This window comes from Sciurus vulgaris (genome assembly GCF_902686455.1).
Source record: "Sciurus vulgaris genome assembly, chromosome: 14".
Taxonomy (NCBI): Eukaryota; Metazoa; Chordata; class Mammalia; order Rodentia; family Sciuridae; genus Sciurus; species Sciurus vulgaris.
In genome coordinates, this window is record NC_136475.1 from 29,783,847 (window position 1) to 29,798,422 (window position 14,576).

At 41.4% G+C, this 14,576-nt stretch overlaps 1 protein-coding gene and 1 long non-coding RNA gene across 3 annotated transcripts in view; one reads left to right on the forward strand and one right to left on the reverse strand.

The window, feature by feature from the left end:
• Positions 1–1,380: 1,380 nt before the first annotated feature.
• Positions 1,381–9,583, forward strand: LOC306644475. The gene is made up of 2 exons (XR_013759399.1): positions 1,381–3,415; positions 3,681–9,583. It is a non-coding gene; the product is annotated as an uncharacterized lncRNA (long non-coding RNA).
• The window catches only part of TPRKB (TP53RK binding protein), a 67,124-nt gene continuing 61,969 nt past the window's right edge, over positions 9,422–14,576 (reverse strand). Inside the window, exons 1-5 of one of the 2 annotated variants that reach the window (XM_079111494.1) lie at positions 14,225–14,498; positions 12,798–12,967; positions 11,818–11,940; positions 10,367–10,543; positions 9,422–9,732 (exon numbers count right to left, since the gene is read on the reverse strand). In XM_079111494.1, coding sequence (XP_078967620.1) covers positions 9,646–9,732; positions 10,367–10,543; positions 11,818–11,940; positions 12,798–12,938 — 528 coding nt within the window. In that variant the 5' untranslated portion in view covers positions 12,939–12,967; positions 14,225–14,498 and the 3' untranslated portion in view covers positions 9,422–9,645. Of the gene's footprint in view, positions 9,733–10,366; positions 10,544–11,817; positions 11,941–12,797; positions 12,968–14,224; positions 14,499–14,576 lie in introns of those variants that run through there. The other variant, XM_079111495.1, reaches the window with a different exon arrangement.

The window sequence follows — 14,576 nt, forward strand, 5'->3', positions numbered from 1 at the left end:
CTGCCTCTTTATTGAAGTGATCTATCACTTCCTGTATTTTCTCTCTGATTTCATTTCTTATACCATCCCTTACTTTGCAGATCAGTTTAACTACATACATTCTAAACTCTATCTGACATTTTTTCAAATGTGGTGTCAGTGGATTCAGTTATTGGAGTATCTTGGTTTGTTTGAACTGATTTGTTCCCTTGCTTTTTCGTGTTGTTTGCATGTCTACCCATCTAACAGTATGGGACTGAGGCAATAGACTTTCTACCCTGCTTCAAAAATGCTAGAAATGAGAAAAGAAACAAATATACATATGTATTAATGTCCATGTACTATTCAGGTCACAATTAAACAGAGAAAAAGAATTTTAAAAAATGATCTGAAGAAAAGGTAAAGAATTCAAATTCTTTACACTGGAGTTCAGTATATTCTCAGCGTCTCTCCTCGGCAGTTTTAGGTGGGGTCATCTGGAGTGTGATGCTCCACCCTCTGGATGGCTGGAGAGAGAGAGGTAATCCGCAGGTGGAGTTCCTGGAGGCAGGGTTTAGGCTTAGGTGGGCTCCTGGCTCTTACCTGAATGTCAGTTGGTCTGGAGATTTTCAATCAACTCACCACCAGTGCCCAGTACTTGCTGGTCCATGCTGGAAGACTGTACTTCAGGGATCTCCCCTGGGTTTCACCTGTGTGGTAGGGAACCCAACTCTTAGTCCTGCATGTCACCTTTGGACCCCTTGTTTCCTGGTCTTGAGTTCAGTCTCCAATCTCTCTCAACCCCGCCCTTCCAATTTCCTGGCCACACTCGCTTCTCCCAGCTGGTCCTGCAAGCAGTTGGATTGGAGGGGAAAGGAGAGGGACAGGTGGTTTTCCATGACCAGTTTTCTCCTGTGTGAACCTCTCTCTGTGTTTGATTTTCTCCTGGTCACTTAAGTGCCCTCTATGTAGTGCAGTGTGTGTTTACTGGGCCTATATTTTGGGCCAAATTCGGGTTTGCCGGGAATCAGCTCCCTCAGCTGCCAGCCCCCACACAACAGCTGCAAAATGGTTCCTTCCTTTCTCCCCCTCACACTGCCTGGAGAGATGGAGGCTTCTTTTTCCGCACACTGATATCTTGCAGCACATCCTTCAGGTTTGCCGGGCAATGTCTTTGATCTCCTAACACTCTGTACCCAGACATGCCTTGGACCTTGTGAAAATGTAGATTCCTTTAATTCTCTCATCCCTCCTCTGTGCTCACAGGACCATTCTGGCTGGTGCCTCCAGCATGGCCACAGCATTTCTTCCTTATTTTATTATATCCAACCTCCTAAGTCCCCGATCTGCTTTGAATGTCCAGTTTTAAATTCCTGTAAAGTCCTCCCCCCGCCCCCCGCTTCTTTTTTGTTCATCCACCTTCCTGAGAAGCTGCATGTCTGCTTTCTTGATTTCACTCCATGGAGCAACCAGGAAAATGACCTCCTTTCTTCTGCCATCTTGCTTCTTTTCTAATTCATTGCTGATTACTAAATAATGGGAGAGGATCTCAGAGCCCCACAGGAAGCAGTTCTGGAATTGGGCATTTGCTGCAGATCGTGCCAAAGTAAATAAATAAGGGCTGTGCATGTGGCCTGGATGCAAAAGCTTTTGTGATCCAGATCTTGCAGATGATGATGAGTGGTTGTCAATGAGTCCTATGAAAGGAAACAGGGCAAATGAATAACCCAGCACCTTGAGCTGTCATAGCTCAAGTTCATTTCACTTGCTCAGAGCTAAGATTCTCCAGAAAGAAACATGTAGGTTCAAAATATTACATACAAAATACTGAACAACTAATTTTTTCCCCAGTAGTTAGGTAATTGTCCCTCCACAATCATTGTGTTGGCATGGGACAATGTCCTGGTGACCTCACCATGTTTTGGGCACTTGTCTCAGAAATAGGGTAAAGTGGCTGAACTCTCCTTGTTAAACAAAAGGTAAGAGCTGTCCTCTCACCGTTTTCTTAGAGCATTATCTTAGAAAATGTCATTGTAAAGCTTCCTCTGTCCCTCTAAGACCTGTGCAAACCATCTAACAGCTAATAAGACTTCTGCCAGGAATCCTCTCAGGAACCTGGGCACCCTCTTCAAAGTGGAACTATTAAGGGAATTGGGGCCCTGCCTGCCAGTCTCTGGAGGAGGGAGGAGCCTAACATGGCTCTAAGAGGCAAATCATGAAGATTGGAATCCCTTTTTCTTTGCCTAAAGCCACTTGGTGAACAGATGAGCAGGTGCCCTAGATGAATGCAGATGAATGCTGAGTGACCAGTGGTGCTGGGGAGTCCTCTACTGGAGGACTGGTCAGTGTTTGTGAGGTCATCGTGGAGTGGGTGTGTGCTCGTTGTGCTACAGGACCACTGCTCTTTCTCTCTCGCGACCTACTAGGTCTTCCGTGTAATGAGCGCCACAGGAGGGCTAATGCTTCTCCAGTGATGAAAGTGTTTTCTCTCTCTCCTGCCCCTTCAGAGAGGCTCTCTGTGCTGGGAGGAGATTTCACTGTCAATTCCATTTCTCTGTAGCCAGAGGACTTGCTCTGGGGGCTCCCATAGCCAGGAACATTCTGTTCCTCTGGCATCCAGTTCAGCCACAGCAGAAGCTCTTAGAGGTTTCTTGGGACTACATGGTACTTGGGGAGAGGAATTCAGAGCACGTTAATTTCAGGTACTTTTAGGCTAGTGCCTTTTGTTCAGGGCCACCTATACCCATGTGCACTGCTGGTGACCTCATGAGGCCTTAAATCTGACCCAGAGCACTTCTCAAGAAAGGATCTCTGGGGGTTGATGTGCCAAGAGAGAAGGCCTGGACACTGCATTGCAGGCAGGTAATGTTGCTTTGCAGACAAATTGTGGGACTGATAAAAGTCTGTGGTCCTGCTGGAGCAAGGGCATGGTCAGGGTAAATATGAATGGTGAGGAAAAAAATGGAACTCTCCCATGGAAACCCAATTTGCATGGGGAAGGAATGGGCTGGACTGGGGTTCAGGAAGCCATAAGCTCTCGCCTTGGGTCTGTGACCTCTCTGGGGTCTCTGGACTGACCCATGATGTCACATTTTTGACTCCTCCTCCTCACAGGCAGTTCACCCAGGGGAACTCAGTTCAGGAGCATGACCAGTGCCCAGTCTGGGCAAGGGCCAATGTCAGGGCTCTGGAGATACTACAGGTAGCAGCAGGAACACTCTTTGTGGAGCAGGGGTGCAGCAGGGATCATCCTGATAGTCCTGAACTCCTGTCCTCTGCACCTTCATCAGCTCCTGGTTTGATCATGTCTCCCTGTTGTGGTTTGGATGTGAGGTGTCCCCCCAAACCCACATGTGAGACAATGCAAGAAGGTTCAGAGAAGGAATGATTGGGTTACCAGAGCCTCATCCAATCAGTGAATTAATCCCTGAAGGGATTAACTGAGTGGTAACTGAAGGTATGTGTGGCTGGAGGAGGTGGGTCATTCGGGCCGTGGCTTTGGGGTATATATTTGTATCTGGCAAGTGGAGCTCTCTCTCTGCTTCCTGATCACCACATGAGCTGCTTCCCCCTGCCCCACTCTCCCACCATGATGTTCAGCTTCACCTTGAGCCCCAAGGAATGGAGCCAAGCCTTCTTTGGACGAAGACCTCTGAAACAGTGAGCCTGCAAGTAAATTTTTCCTCCTCTGCAATTGTTCTGGTTGGGTCTTTTATTCACAGTGGCATAAAAGCTGACTGAAGCACCCCCACTTGCTGGGCAGGCATTCCTGGTATTCTCGAGTTTCCATTCCTGGGCCTCTGCCAGAAAGAAGGGCCTGAGCTCTACTGCATGTGACCACCTGCAGCTGGAGCCATCCATGGGCCCCTGGACAGGAGCTGGCCCTGGGTCTGGGCGCTCAGGCTGGACTGGCCTGCACTGGGCTCCAGACATTGCCACCTCTCTCCTGACATCCATGTCCAGGTAGCCCCCTGCCACTCCCTCAACTCCTCTGCCCACGTAACCACAGCATCTCATCTCCTCCCTGCTCAGTGTCCACCCAGACAGCACTGGGGAGCACCCTGCCTGGATCTGTTGTCCCTCTTCAGCCAGCCCTGGATGGATGCAACATTCAGTTCCAAGCCCACCACACCCAACCTGTTGCCATGTTTGTCCAAATTTCCAAAATGTTGCTAAGGCCACATTCCTTCCTGAAGATCCAGCTGAGTGCTGTTGCTTCAGCAACCAGAGGAATTTTGCATGCTCCCTCCTTTTGGGGCCTTCACGTTCTCACCAAGCACTTGTGTCATCGCCCTTTGTTACTTATTTACCATGTCATTTAACTTGTTAGTTAATCAGATATAAAAGCCATTTTATTCATTTTTCTAATAAGTTATTCATCTTTCAAAACAATAGAAAATAATTACCTTATAAAATGTAATTTTATATTTCAGAATTGCTCTTACTCTAAGATTTGTGGCATTGGGAGAAGCCTGTCATGACAACTCCTGCTCATATCTATGAAGAACACTCTTCTACTGGACCAACTCAGCCCCAAAATGAATCTGTGAGATGAAAAGTAGTCAATAAAGTGCCAGTACACTTTGGGAGTCTCAGGAAAAAGAAAAAAAATCAATTCAGGTTTATTTACCTTTGGTCCCCGGAAAGAATATCAGCCCCTTTGGTTTCTTATCAGGGATTTCAATAACCCAATCTCAGATCAGTGTCCTGACATCCCTGACATCCCAAGAACTCATAATTTGAAAGACACAAATGAAACAAAATAACAGCAAATTATGTCAAATGGAAAGAAAGTAGACAGATAAGTCATTTTTGGTTTGATGTTCAGAATTGAAGGACAAGTGTTCCAGTGCTAGAGGGAAGAAATGTTCTCCAACTTAACCTTTTAACAAATTCTTAAAGGAGAGGATATCAGTCCCCAGCACTTAAATTGGGACACTTTGAGCAGATTTTGCAGATGTAGACAACCAGAGGAGGAATTATGGGTGTGGGCTGGGAGAGCCAACAACCATGGTTCAGGTGCCAGAAATGTTATTGCAGGGAGGACCTTGGTGGCGTTGAAGAGAGTGGCCATCCAGGAGGAGGTCCAGGGACAAAGAAATAAAATCACCAGCCACACTCTTCCTCCCTCCAATCATCCAGTCTCTGCCAGCCCTCCCACCACATCCTCAACAGGCCAAACCCACATGGAAGTCAGAGGGAAATGGGCCTGTTGCTCTGTTATTGCATCCTGTCTCCCCAGACAGGAGTGGAGAAAGGTGGTGATCTGGAGGGGAAATGGAGGCACACGGGTTATGAACAGGTCAGGAGTAGGCCCTTAATGAACAAACTGCTCTCTCTCTGCGGGCAGCCAGCCTAGGTTACGCATCACTCCACACTGTGACCAGAAGTGCACAGGAGCACTACAGGCAGCAAAATAAAGCCAAGGGCAGAGGAGCAGCTGCAAGGCCAACATACCACCCAGCTGCGGAGGAGCAATGGAATTCGGTCAGCAACGGGTGGAGCAGAACCAGGTGAGCAGCAGGAGGCCTTACAGCCTGTGAGCCCCTGGGCTCTTCTTAAAAAGAAGACTTAGTCCTGGCTTACAGCAGTTCCTAGTTTTGAATGGGAAGGGCACTAAAGACACTTCTACAGTAGTTATAGCTTGACTGTTCCCAAGCCTGGGGAGACAGGGAACAACAGTGATCCCCTGGATTACAGAGCCAACTCCCCACTTTATCCCAGAGTACATGGGAGGATGCTCACTTTGTTTAATGTACAGTCCTTGGCTAAGGAGCTGCAAACATGTAACCTACAAAACTATGTGTTTTTTTTCTTTCAGGCTCTAATAACAGGCTCTTTTTGCTGAGGGCACACTTAGACTTTGGACCTACCAGGTTAATACATAGAATGTAGTTCCTGACTTGGCTCAATACTGAAAAGACTGTTAGAACAGTGCACAGATTACACAACCCAGCCCCAGAAGATGGGAAACTGCCTCAGATCCCCCACCTCACATGACATCTCCTTGCTTCACTGACTCTCAATCCAACTGGGTTAGCTTTGGCAAGGGGATGGGACCGATCAGGAGCCACTGCTACACTAGCAGGAACAAGTTCCAGATCCAGCCTGTCATTCAACACCCAGCCAGACTGACTTAGCAACTCAGCTGACTGAAGAGGAACAAATTAGGATAGCTCAAAGAATAGGCCTTACACAGCATCTGCCTAAATTGATCCAATACTATTCTAAGAAATTTGGGGAGTGTTAGCACAAAAAGACCGGGCAGGATGCGAATCTCACGCGTCATCTCAGCTCTTTATTCAGGGTGATGAATGGTGCCCGTGGACCACTCTCCTGGTGGAAAATGAGCCACTGAAAAAAAGAAAAGGACTGGGTTTATATAGGTTATTTTGAGGGGTGGTCTAGTGAGCATATGTCAGTTTTGCTTAGTCAGGAATGTGAGGCTTTCGGTCAATGTTATGGGCAGTGCCTAAAAAAATAATTTTGCTTTGGAGGAGCTAATGCCTCCTAGAGACTGTTTTCTTTGGAGGATGATAAAACATCCTCTTTGCCTGCAGCCAACATCTGGAGAACATTCGTCTTGGGAGATGAGAGCTGTCGATGCATGGCCTTCGTTTTTACTCCCTTTTCTTGTTCCTAGTTTTCACTATTTGGGGAATTTTTATTCTCCATATCCATTAGGGAGGTTAACTTCTTTCCCTGGAAACATTTTTTTTTTCTTGATCCAAAGATTTGCAAGGAGTTGAAAACATTATAGTTACAGAAATAAAATCTTTACAATCTTCATAATATGCAAATAAACATGAGTTCAGCTTCACCAGTAGTCCAACATTCCAAAATGGAAAACATGTTTATTATTAAAAGACATCCCCTGCAAGATTGCTGTGAAACAGGCATCCTTGTGCACTGCTATTTGAAGTGCAAAATGGCACCATTCTGGTATTAAAAGTCATTAAGAGGTCTATGCCCTTTCCCCAGTACTTCCATTTCGGGGCAGCTATCCTAAAGGGATAGAAACATGTACAAAGATTGGTTTGCAAATGTAAGTAAAACATTTAAAATGACATAAATGTGTAATAGGATGATGATTGCACATGCATGTATGTTATCCATCAAATTAAAAGAATGAGGGTGTTGGCCTGAGGGTGTTGGCCCTGGAAGAGGCAATGTGGTAGATTCAGAGCTCAGGATGTGAGATCACCTAGTTCCAAGTTTTAATCCTGACCCTTAAAGTACTTTGAGATTTGGGGAAACTTCAGCTCTCTAAGCTTCAGGGGAAAAGATGCTTTTGTAGTGGAGAGATCTAGCACCACCTTAAACAAGTGATCGAACTTCCCTTCACTCATAATGGGACCAACTGACTTTATGTGCCTCCTGATGAGGTGCAAATGGAAGGACATAGTCATCATTTATATGCTATTAATTCCTACAATATTTAAACTCACTCTAATTGTGAATGAATTAATTGCATGGAATCCTAAAAGACATCTAGTATAGTTTCCAAATGCCAACATCATTTAACAAAAAGAATTCAAAATGTTCTGTCATGAACAACTAATTAGAACAAATAAAAAATAAAGGATTGTTTCAGATTAAATAAAACTAAGAGACATGACAACTACACAATGTAGAGTGACGTTTCATGATGTCAGGAATTACTTTCAAGTAGTTTAGCAAAACAAAGTGTGAGTGTGTGTGTGTGTGTGTGTGTGTGTGTACACACAGGTAAGATAGATAGGAGCAAGAACAAGTGAATGTAGCAAACAATGGTGAATTCATGTGAATGGTACACAGATGTTCACTGTTCTATATTCAATTATTGTTTGAAAATTTTTTTTGAAGTAAAAAATTGAGAAACAATGTTTCCTCACTTGTAAAAATCTTGAGGCTGTGGATTAGACTGAATGAAATAGTGCACAGAAAAGTTCTTCATGCAGAATCTGGAGTACGGTAAGCATGCAGGAAATGCTACCTATGTACTTCTTTCTTAAGGATTTCTACCTTGCCAGGCATGGGGCACACCCCTGTAACCCCAGAAGCTTGGGAGGCTGAGACAGGAGGATTTGAGTTCAAAGCCAGCCTCAGCAACTTAGCAAGGCCGTAAGCAACTCAGCAAGACCCTGTGTCTAAGAAAATACAAAAAAGGGCTGGGGATGTGGCTCTGTGGTTAAGCACCTGAATTCAATCCCCAGTACAAAAAAAAAAAAAAAAAAAAAAAAAAAAAAAAAAAAAATCTACCTATGCACTGTGCAGCACATGGTAGGATTTAACTTCCCTACCATTCTTAAAGTTGGTATAGCCATGTGACCAGCTTTGCCCAATAAAACTTTGCAAAATGAAATTTGCCCGAGATTAGCAATGTCTATCACTTGCATGCAGATACTGTCAGGGCCATTAAGTTCATAATGCTCCCTTCAACCTGCTTAGTGATCCAGAAGCACTGAGACACCATCAGCAGACCAGGTTTCCAGTTATTGCAATGAGTCTTCCCACTGATTCACACTATGCAGAGTGAGCAAGTTATGTACTTCTGTTGTTTTAATCCAATTAGCCTTAGGAACTTGTCTGTCACTGCAGCAGAATTAACCCAGAAATCCACAAACTACAGCCCTGAGATCAAATCTTGCCCACCATTTGTTTTTGTAAATCCAGGTTTACTGGGACACAAGTTGGCTTGTTGTTTATGCATTGTCTGTGGCTGCTTTCATACCACAGCAGCAGAGTCCAGTAGTTGCAAGAGAGACCATGTAGCCTGCAAGAAGGAAAATATTTACTATCTGATCCTTCACACAAGTTTGCTGACACCCGACCAAATCTATTTTGACTGACAAAATAAAAATATTAGATAAAGTGAAAAAAAAAATAGCATTTATCAGACAATTTTTTACTAGTGGTATGATCTTACAAAGTTACTTAATATTTCTTGGATGTTTCAGTTGCCTTGTGTATAAAATGGAAGTAAAAATTGTATGTACCTCATGAAGTTGTAAGCAGTAAATGAATTCTTGCATATATAATACTTAGAACCAGGATCCAGAGGCTCAGAAGGGGGATGTTGGAGTAGACAAAAGGGGAGAAATGTGAATTGATGGATATAAAATACTAAGGCAGCTGGGCACAGTGGTATGTGCCTGTAATCCCAGCAACTTGGGAGCCTGAGGCAGGAGGATCACAAGTTCAAAAAGTCAGCCTTGGCAACTTAGCGAGACCCAAAGCAGTGTATTAAGACCCTGTCTCAAAATAAAAAGGGCTAGGTAATGCTGGTACCAAAAATAAACAAAGAAATAAACAAAAAAACCACCAGAAATAAAATACTAAGGCAAGAACCTAGTACACAGTAGACATTCAATAAGTGTTGTCAGTTTTTATTTCAATTATATAAAAAAAAGTTCAAATACAAATAGAAGACTAGAAGACAACAACAAAAATAGTATTAGTAAAAATGGTACAATTAGGAGTATTCTTTTTAAATCTCATTCTGTGATTTATTTATTTATTTATTTTTTGTAGGGTTGGAAGTACAGATCAGGTGGAGCACTTGCCTACCTGGCACAGGCCCTGGGTTCAATCCTGTCTCATGAAAATAATTTTCTTCTATAATGAACTTATATTAATTTTATAATCAGGAATGAAAAATCAATGTTTTCTTTAAAGCTGAAATTTTCTGTTAATATTTCTAACATTTTATAAAACATCTTTTGTTGACATTCTACTAATGATACCATCCAATAATGTCCCAATCTTTTCTTCTTGTGAAGAAACTTTATATATCTGTAAAAATCAAAGACAAATTATGATTTGCTGATACATTTATGCACTAATTGTTATGCAAACATAAGTGAAATTATCAATTATTGGGTTAATGTATGAAATAAAAAACAATATAATTAAAATATTCAAAATATATGGTAATTCACAACTCACATCAAACATTCCCTTTAAAGTGCAATTATGAACATTAAAAACCAAATTCTCTGTATGTAAAACTAAATTTGTATCATTTTTAAAAGCATATATCCAGGTATTAACTTTACACTGTTTGTTTTATTCTAAATGTACTATATAAGCTTGATACCTAAAAATATCTAATTTCTTATTTGAAGTGGTAAATGATTTCATTAACTACATTTACAATTATATTTTACATAAACCTGAACTTCCCAGTTCTTTTTATCCGTAATTATTTCAAGCAACTTTTTAAAAAACCCATTACCATTCTTCTTTTATTTTGTGGCCTTGGGGATTGAACGCAGGGCTTCACACGCACTAGGTAAGCACTGCCCCACTGGGCCAAATCCCAAGTGCAACATTTCCCCAATTAAAAGAAGCTGGTGCACTGGTGATTAATGAACAACATCAGCATTATTCCTCATCTATCACATGCTAAAAATATGGATTTACAAACCTTTTTGACTTCAGAAATATTTGTTATTTCAGGAAGATTTTTCAGAGAAATCTGGTGACCTTCTACTTGCGATATTAGGTGTTTTTGATTTACTTGTTTTTCTCCCTCTTCAACATAAACAATTAAAATTGAAGAATCATCTGCTGAGATACCAAATTTTTTCAAAGCCTCTGAAATCTAAGGAAAAAACAAAACAGGAATGGAACAGTTTTCCCTATGTCTGAAATATCTGACCTGCCTTCTTCCTCAGTCAGCTTCTACCTGTTTCTCATACCCTAGTTTTTCCCTTCAATAATCCTTTTCCAGAATCTACTGCTACTGCCTGGAAAATACTCTCTGCTGAAAGCCATACCTGCTCCTATGGAATCAGGCGCAGACTCCTGTGCTGCATGCAAACGCCACCACCTCAGGCCCCAAGTGACCCTGCAGCCACACATTCCTGCCTTCTGGCCAGTCTGGAGCTCCAGCTGTGTTTCACACTGTTCTGCTGATGCTCATGTTTGTCCCTTATCCAATCATCTTTCTCTCTATGGCTTGTCTGCTTGACACATGCTTCAGGGTCCAGCTCCAAGGCCACCCCCAACTACGGCATCTAAACTTTGGTCTCACCTGCCTCTCCTCAGGAACGTTCCCTCCTCCTTTGCCCCTAGAACTATAACTGGAACAGGAATGGTGTCTTGAACTGTTTCAAATAATCTCTAAGAAACAATCATTACCTGGCCAAAAATATTTCCAGGTGCTAAGGAATCCTATTACCAAGTTGAGATAACTGCCTTTTACAAAGTTTGAATCTTCATTTTAAACCATGCCACAGCTTTCCCAATTCTTCTCTTGATACTAGTACCTGATTGTGTTGCTAATAATAGTAATGATACTAAAATTTCATTGGCAAAATTTCAGTCATTTTCTTTCATGGGCTATGTACATATGGAATGTCATTAGCTCAATAACTTTTATTAAGACAGCATTCCCATGCATTTTTCAAACCACAAAATCTTCCTATGCACTGAGTGTGTGAGTGAGCATGTGTGAAGGGCTGTTCTAGGTACCAGCAATGTCCTGGTACAGTATATGGAAAAGGCACGCATTTAGCCTCAAGCAGTTTATAGAGTGAAAGATGTGCATGAACACACAAAATATCTATGCCTAATGTTTTATCATATGTATTTCTGTCAGTTTCTTGAGCAACTTAAAGGATTTTCCCGACCCTACATGGTAAGAAGGAAAGATAAAACTAGCCTTATTTAATTTAGCTAAATTTTGTTTACTCATAAAGAAACTGACTCCAAAGCTTATTTGTCTAGTAAGAGATCTCTGTTCAGAGATCTCTTCATGATTACTTTGGTTTATTGCTAGCAAAGTGGTTTGTAGGAACTTAGCCTGTGACCCAACACTAGGAGAACACATGTTATTATGACAAGGTCAACAGAAAGTCAGTAAATTCCACATACATTGTTGTTCGGGGAAAGGTTGAAAATAATTTCAGTAGATAGAGTTCTTGTCTTCATTTTTCCCAGTTTGTAGAGGTGCACTGCTTTGTTTGCTGCCACAAGTATCTGAAAAGGATCAACAATCTACCAAAAGAAATACCAAGAATTACATGGGGAGAATCTAGAACACTCTGAAAACACGTAGCCTATTCTATGGTTACTTTGAAATAATTTCAATGGACTATATTTTCAAAATTATTATCTCAAGGGCCAGGACAATAAAAAAAATCTTATAATTTTAAAGTTGTAAGGAACTTAGACAAATAATAAACATTTTTAAAGTAACATGTGTTGCAGGCTAATATGTATTCTAAATATTTTAGCTTCAACCCGCCAGGCACTAAATGAAATCATTACATAATAGATGAGGTTAATAGAGCAAAGCATACCCTAGCTCTGTCACTTACCATCTGGGGAACTTAAGCAAGTTCCTCAGTATTTTATCTGTCAGAGGCAGAAAATCACAGCACTCACTTCATAAGGCTGTTGAAGATTAAGTGAGTCAGGTTATAGAAAGCATTTAGAACAATGCCAGGAAAAGAGAAAGTACTGTGTAAGGTTTGGCTATGACCTGCTCAAAGTCATAGTAAGTGGCAGAGCTGGGATTAAATCTTGGTAACATGATCCCGGCACATGCTCTTAACTACTGTGCTCTTCCTCCTCCACATACACTGTCTTGTTCAGAACCCTCATGGCACAGATGAGAAGCTAGAGACTAACATTTGCCAGACCACAAATGTGATCAGAGCTAGACCATAACCTTTTCTATTTCCTAGGAGGGGCCCAGTGTTTCTGTCTCCATTCACTGTTCAAGTCTGACTTGGACAAGACTTTGTACCTAAAGATGAAAGGATTTTAGTTTAACCTATAACACTGTCAAAAAATTAATACATTCTTAAATTTCGGGTATGCCTTCACTCATTCTCAGGCTTTGTACCTACCATTGCAGGATTTATCAGTGCACCATCAATGGTGCCTTCCATGGCCTTTTTTCTCAAGTCTCCAGCATTTTTTACATCTTTAAATAATAGAAGGGTCACCCTGCATTCAGGAAATAGGTCCAGTTGATGTGTTAACTGCATTTCATACACAGGATTGTACGGCACAAAACCTAAAGGACCAACAGATTTCTTTTTTTAAAAAAGTTAATATTAAAACTCTTTTCTTAACAAATATCCTTGCTAAAAAATGAAATTAATTTTAAAAGATGATAGAGCTGGGTGCAGTGGTGCCTGTAATCCCAGTGACTATGAAGGCTGGGGCAGAAGGATTGCAAGTTAAAGGCTAGCCTCAGTGACTTAGCAAGATCCTGTCTCAAAATAAAAAATAAAAAGGGCTAGGAATGTTGCATAGTGGTAAAGTATCCTGGGTTCAATCCCCAATACCAAAAATAATAATAATAATAATAAGATGATAAAACTGTTAAATCCATCCCCAAAGCACAGTTGGCATCCTTGTGAGATGCCTTCCTAACTAACCCTTTTGAGCTGTTTCTAGTCCTTTTTCCACTCCCAGGAAAAAGCCAAGGGAGCCAGCTGGTCCTCTGCCTGTCCAGATGAAAGGCTTGCACATGTGGTTGAGAGGCTGTTTCTCAGCAGCCTAGGGGCAGAATATCAGGAATCTCTGGCACTCAGGCTACTTATGGTATTAATGAAACTACTCCACTTCCACCTTTTAAACTTTCTGATCTATTTTATTTGTATTTTAGCAGGACCTGGACACGAATATTAAGAAAATAACTTCGAGGAATAAAGTATCACACTTGACCCAAAGCTACTAATTTTCACACATGGAAAACAGCAGAGAGGGAATGATTAATAAACAACCAATAATATTGGTCCTTTTTTAGACATAAGGTTAACAGGAAGGGACAGGGTATATATGAAGACATAAAAGAAGTATAAGAGCTAGGGATGTGCTCAGTGGTAGAGCACTTGCCTAGCTTGCAAAGGTCCAGGATTTGAGCTCCAGCACCATGAAATAAATAAACGAATAACAAGCATAAAAGACAACTTGAGTAACTAGAAAAATCTATCTTTGTAATCATATCCTTGAAAGGAAAATCTTAATGATATTTTGGTGTGCAATTAGGCTCCTTTCATCCTTTTACTTGGGAGGCTCCATTTCTAGGGCTCTTTTTCAAGAAATTGGAGATTTGAGGATTATATATAGTAAGATGTTCCTCTCATCATTTTAACAGTGAAAAGATGAAAACTATCTAGCCAATAGCAGGACTGATTTTGAGTAAAAGACCATTAAAAACTATAATCTTGATGTATAAAAGCAATAATAATATTAAGTAAAAACACCTTAATGGAAAAACAACACCTTTAAAAATCTACACATAGCTGGGCGCAGCTGTGCACACCTGTAATCCCAGTGGCTTGGGAGGCTGAGACAGGATCACAAGTTCAAAGCCAGTCGCAGCAAAAGAGAGGCCCTAAGCAACTCAGTGAGATGTTGTCTCTAAATAAAATACAAAAGGGTTGGGGATCAGTGGTTGAATGCCCCCAAATTCAATCCCCAGTACAAGAAATCTGCAAATAAAGTAAATGTTGAAAAGAAAACACACCAAAAAAGCTAAAAAAGTTATCTCTGAGTTACTGAAATTACATGATTTTTTTCAGTTACAAAGAGATAAAAGACTATTTTTAAGTAATGTCCTGGCATACAGAATTTCAATCTAGTCATGCTAATGTCTAATGAAAAAATGGATACAG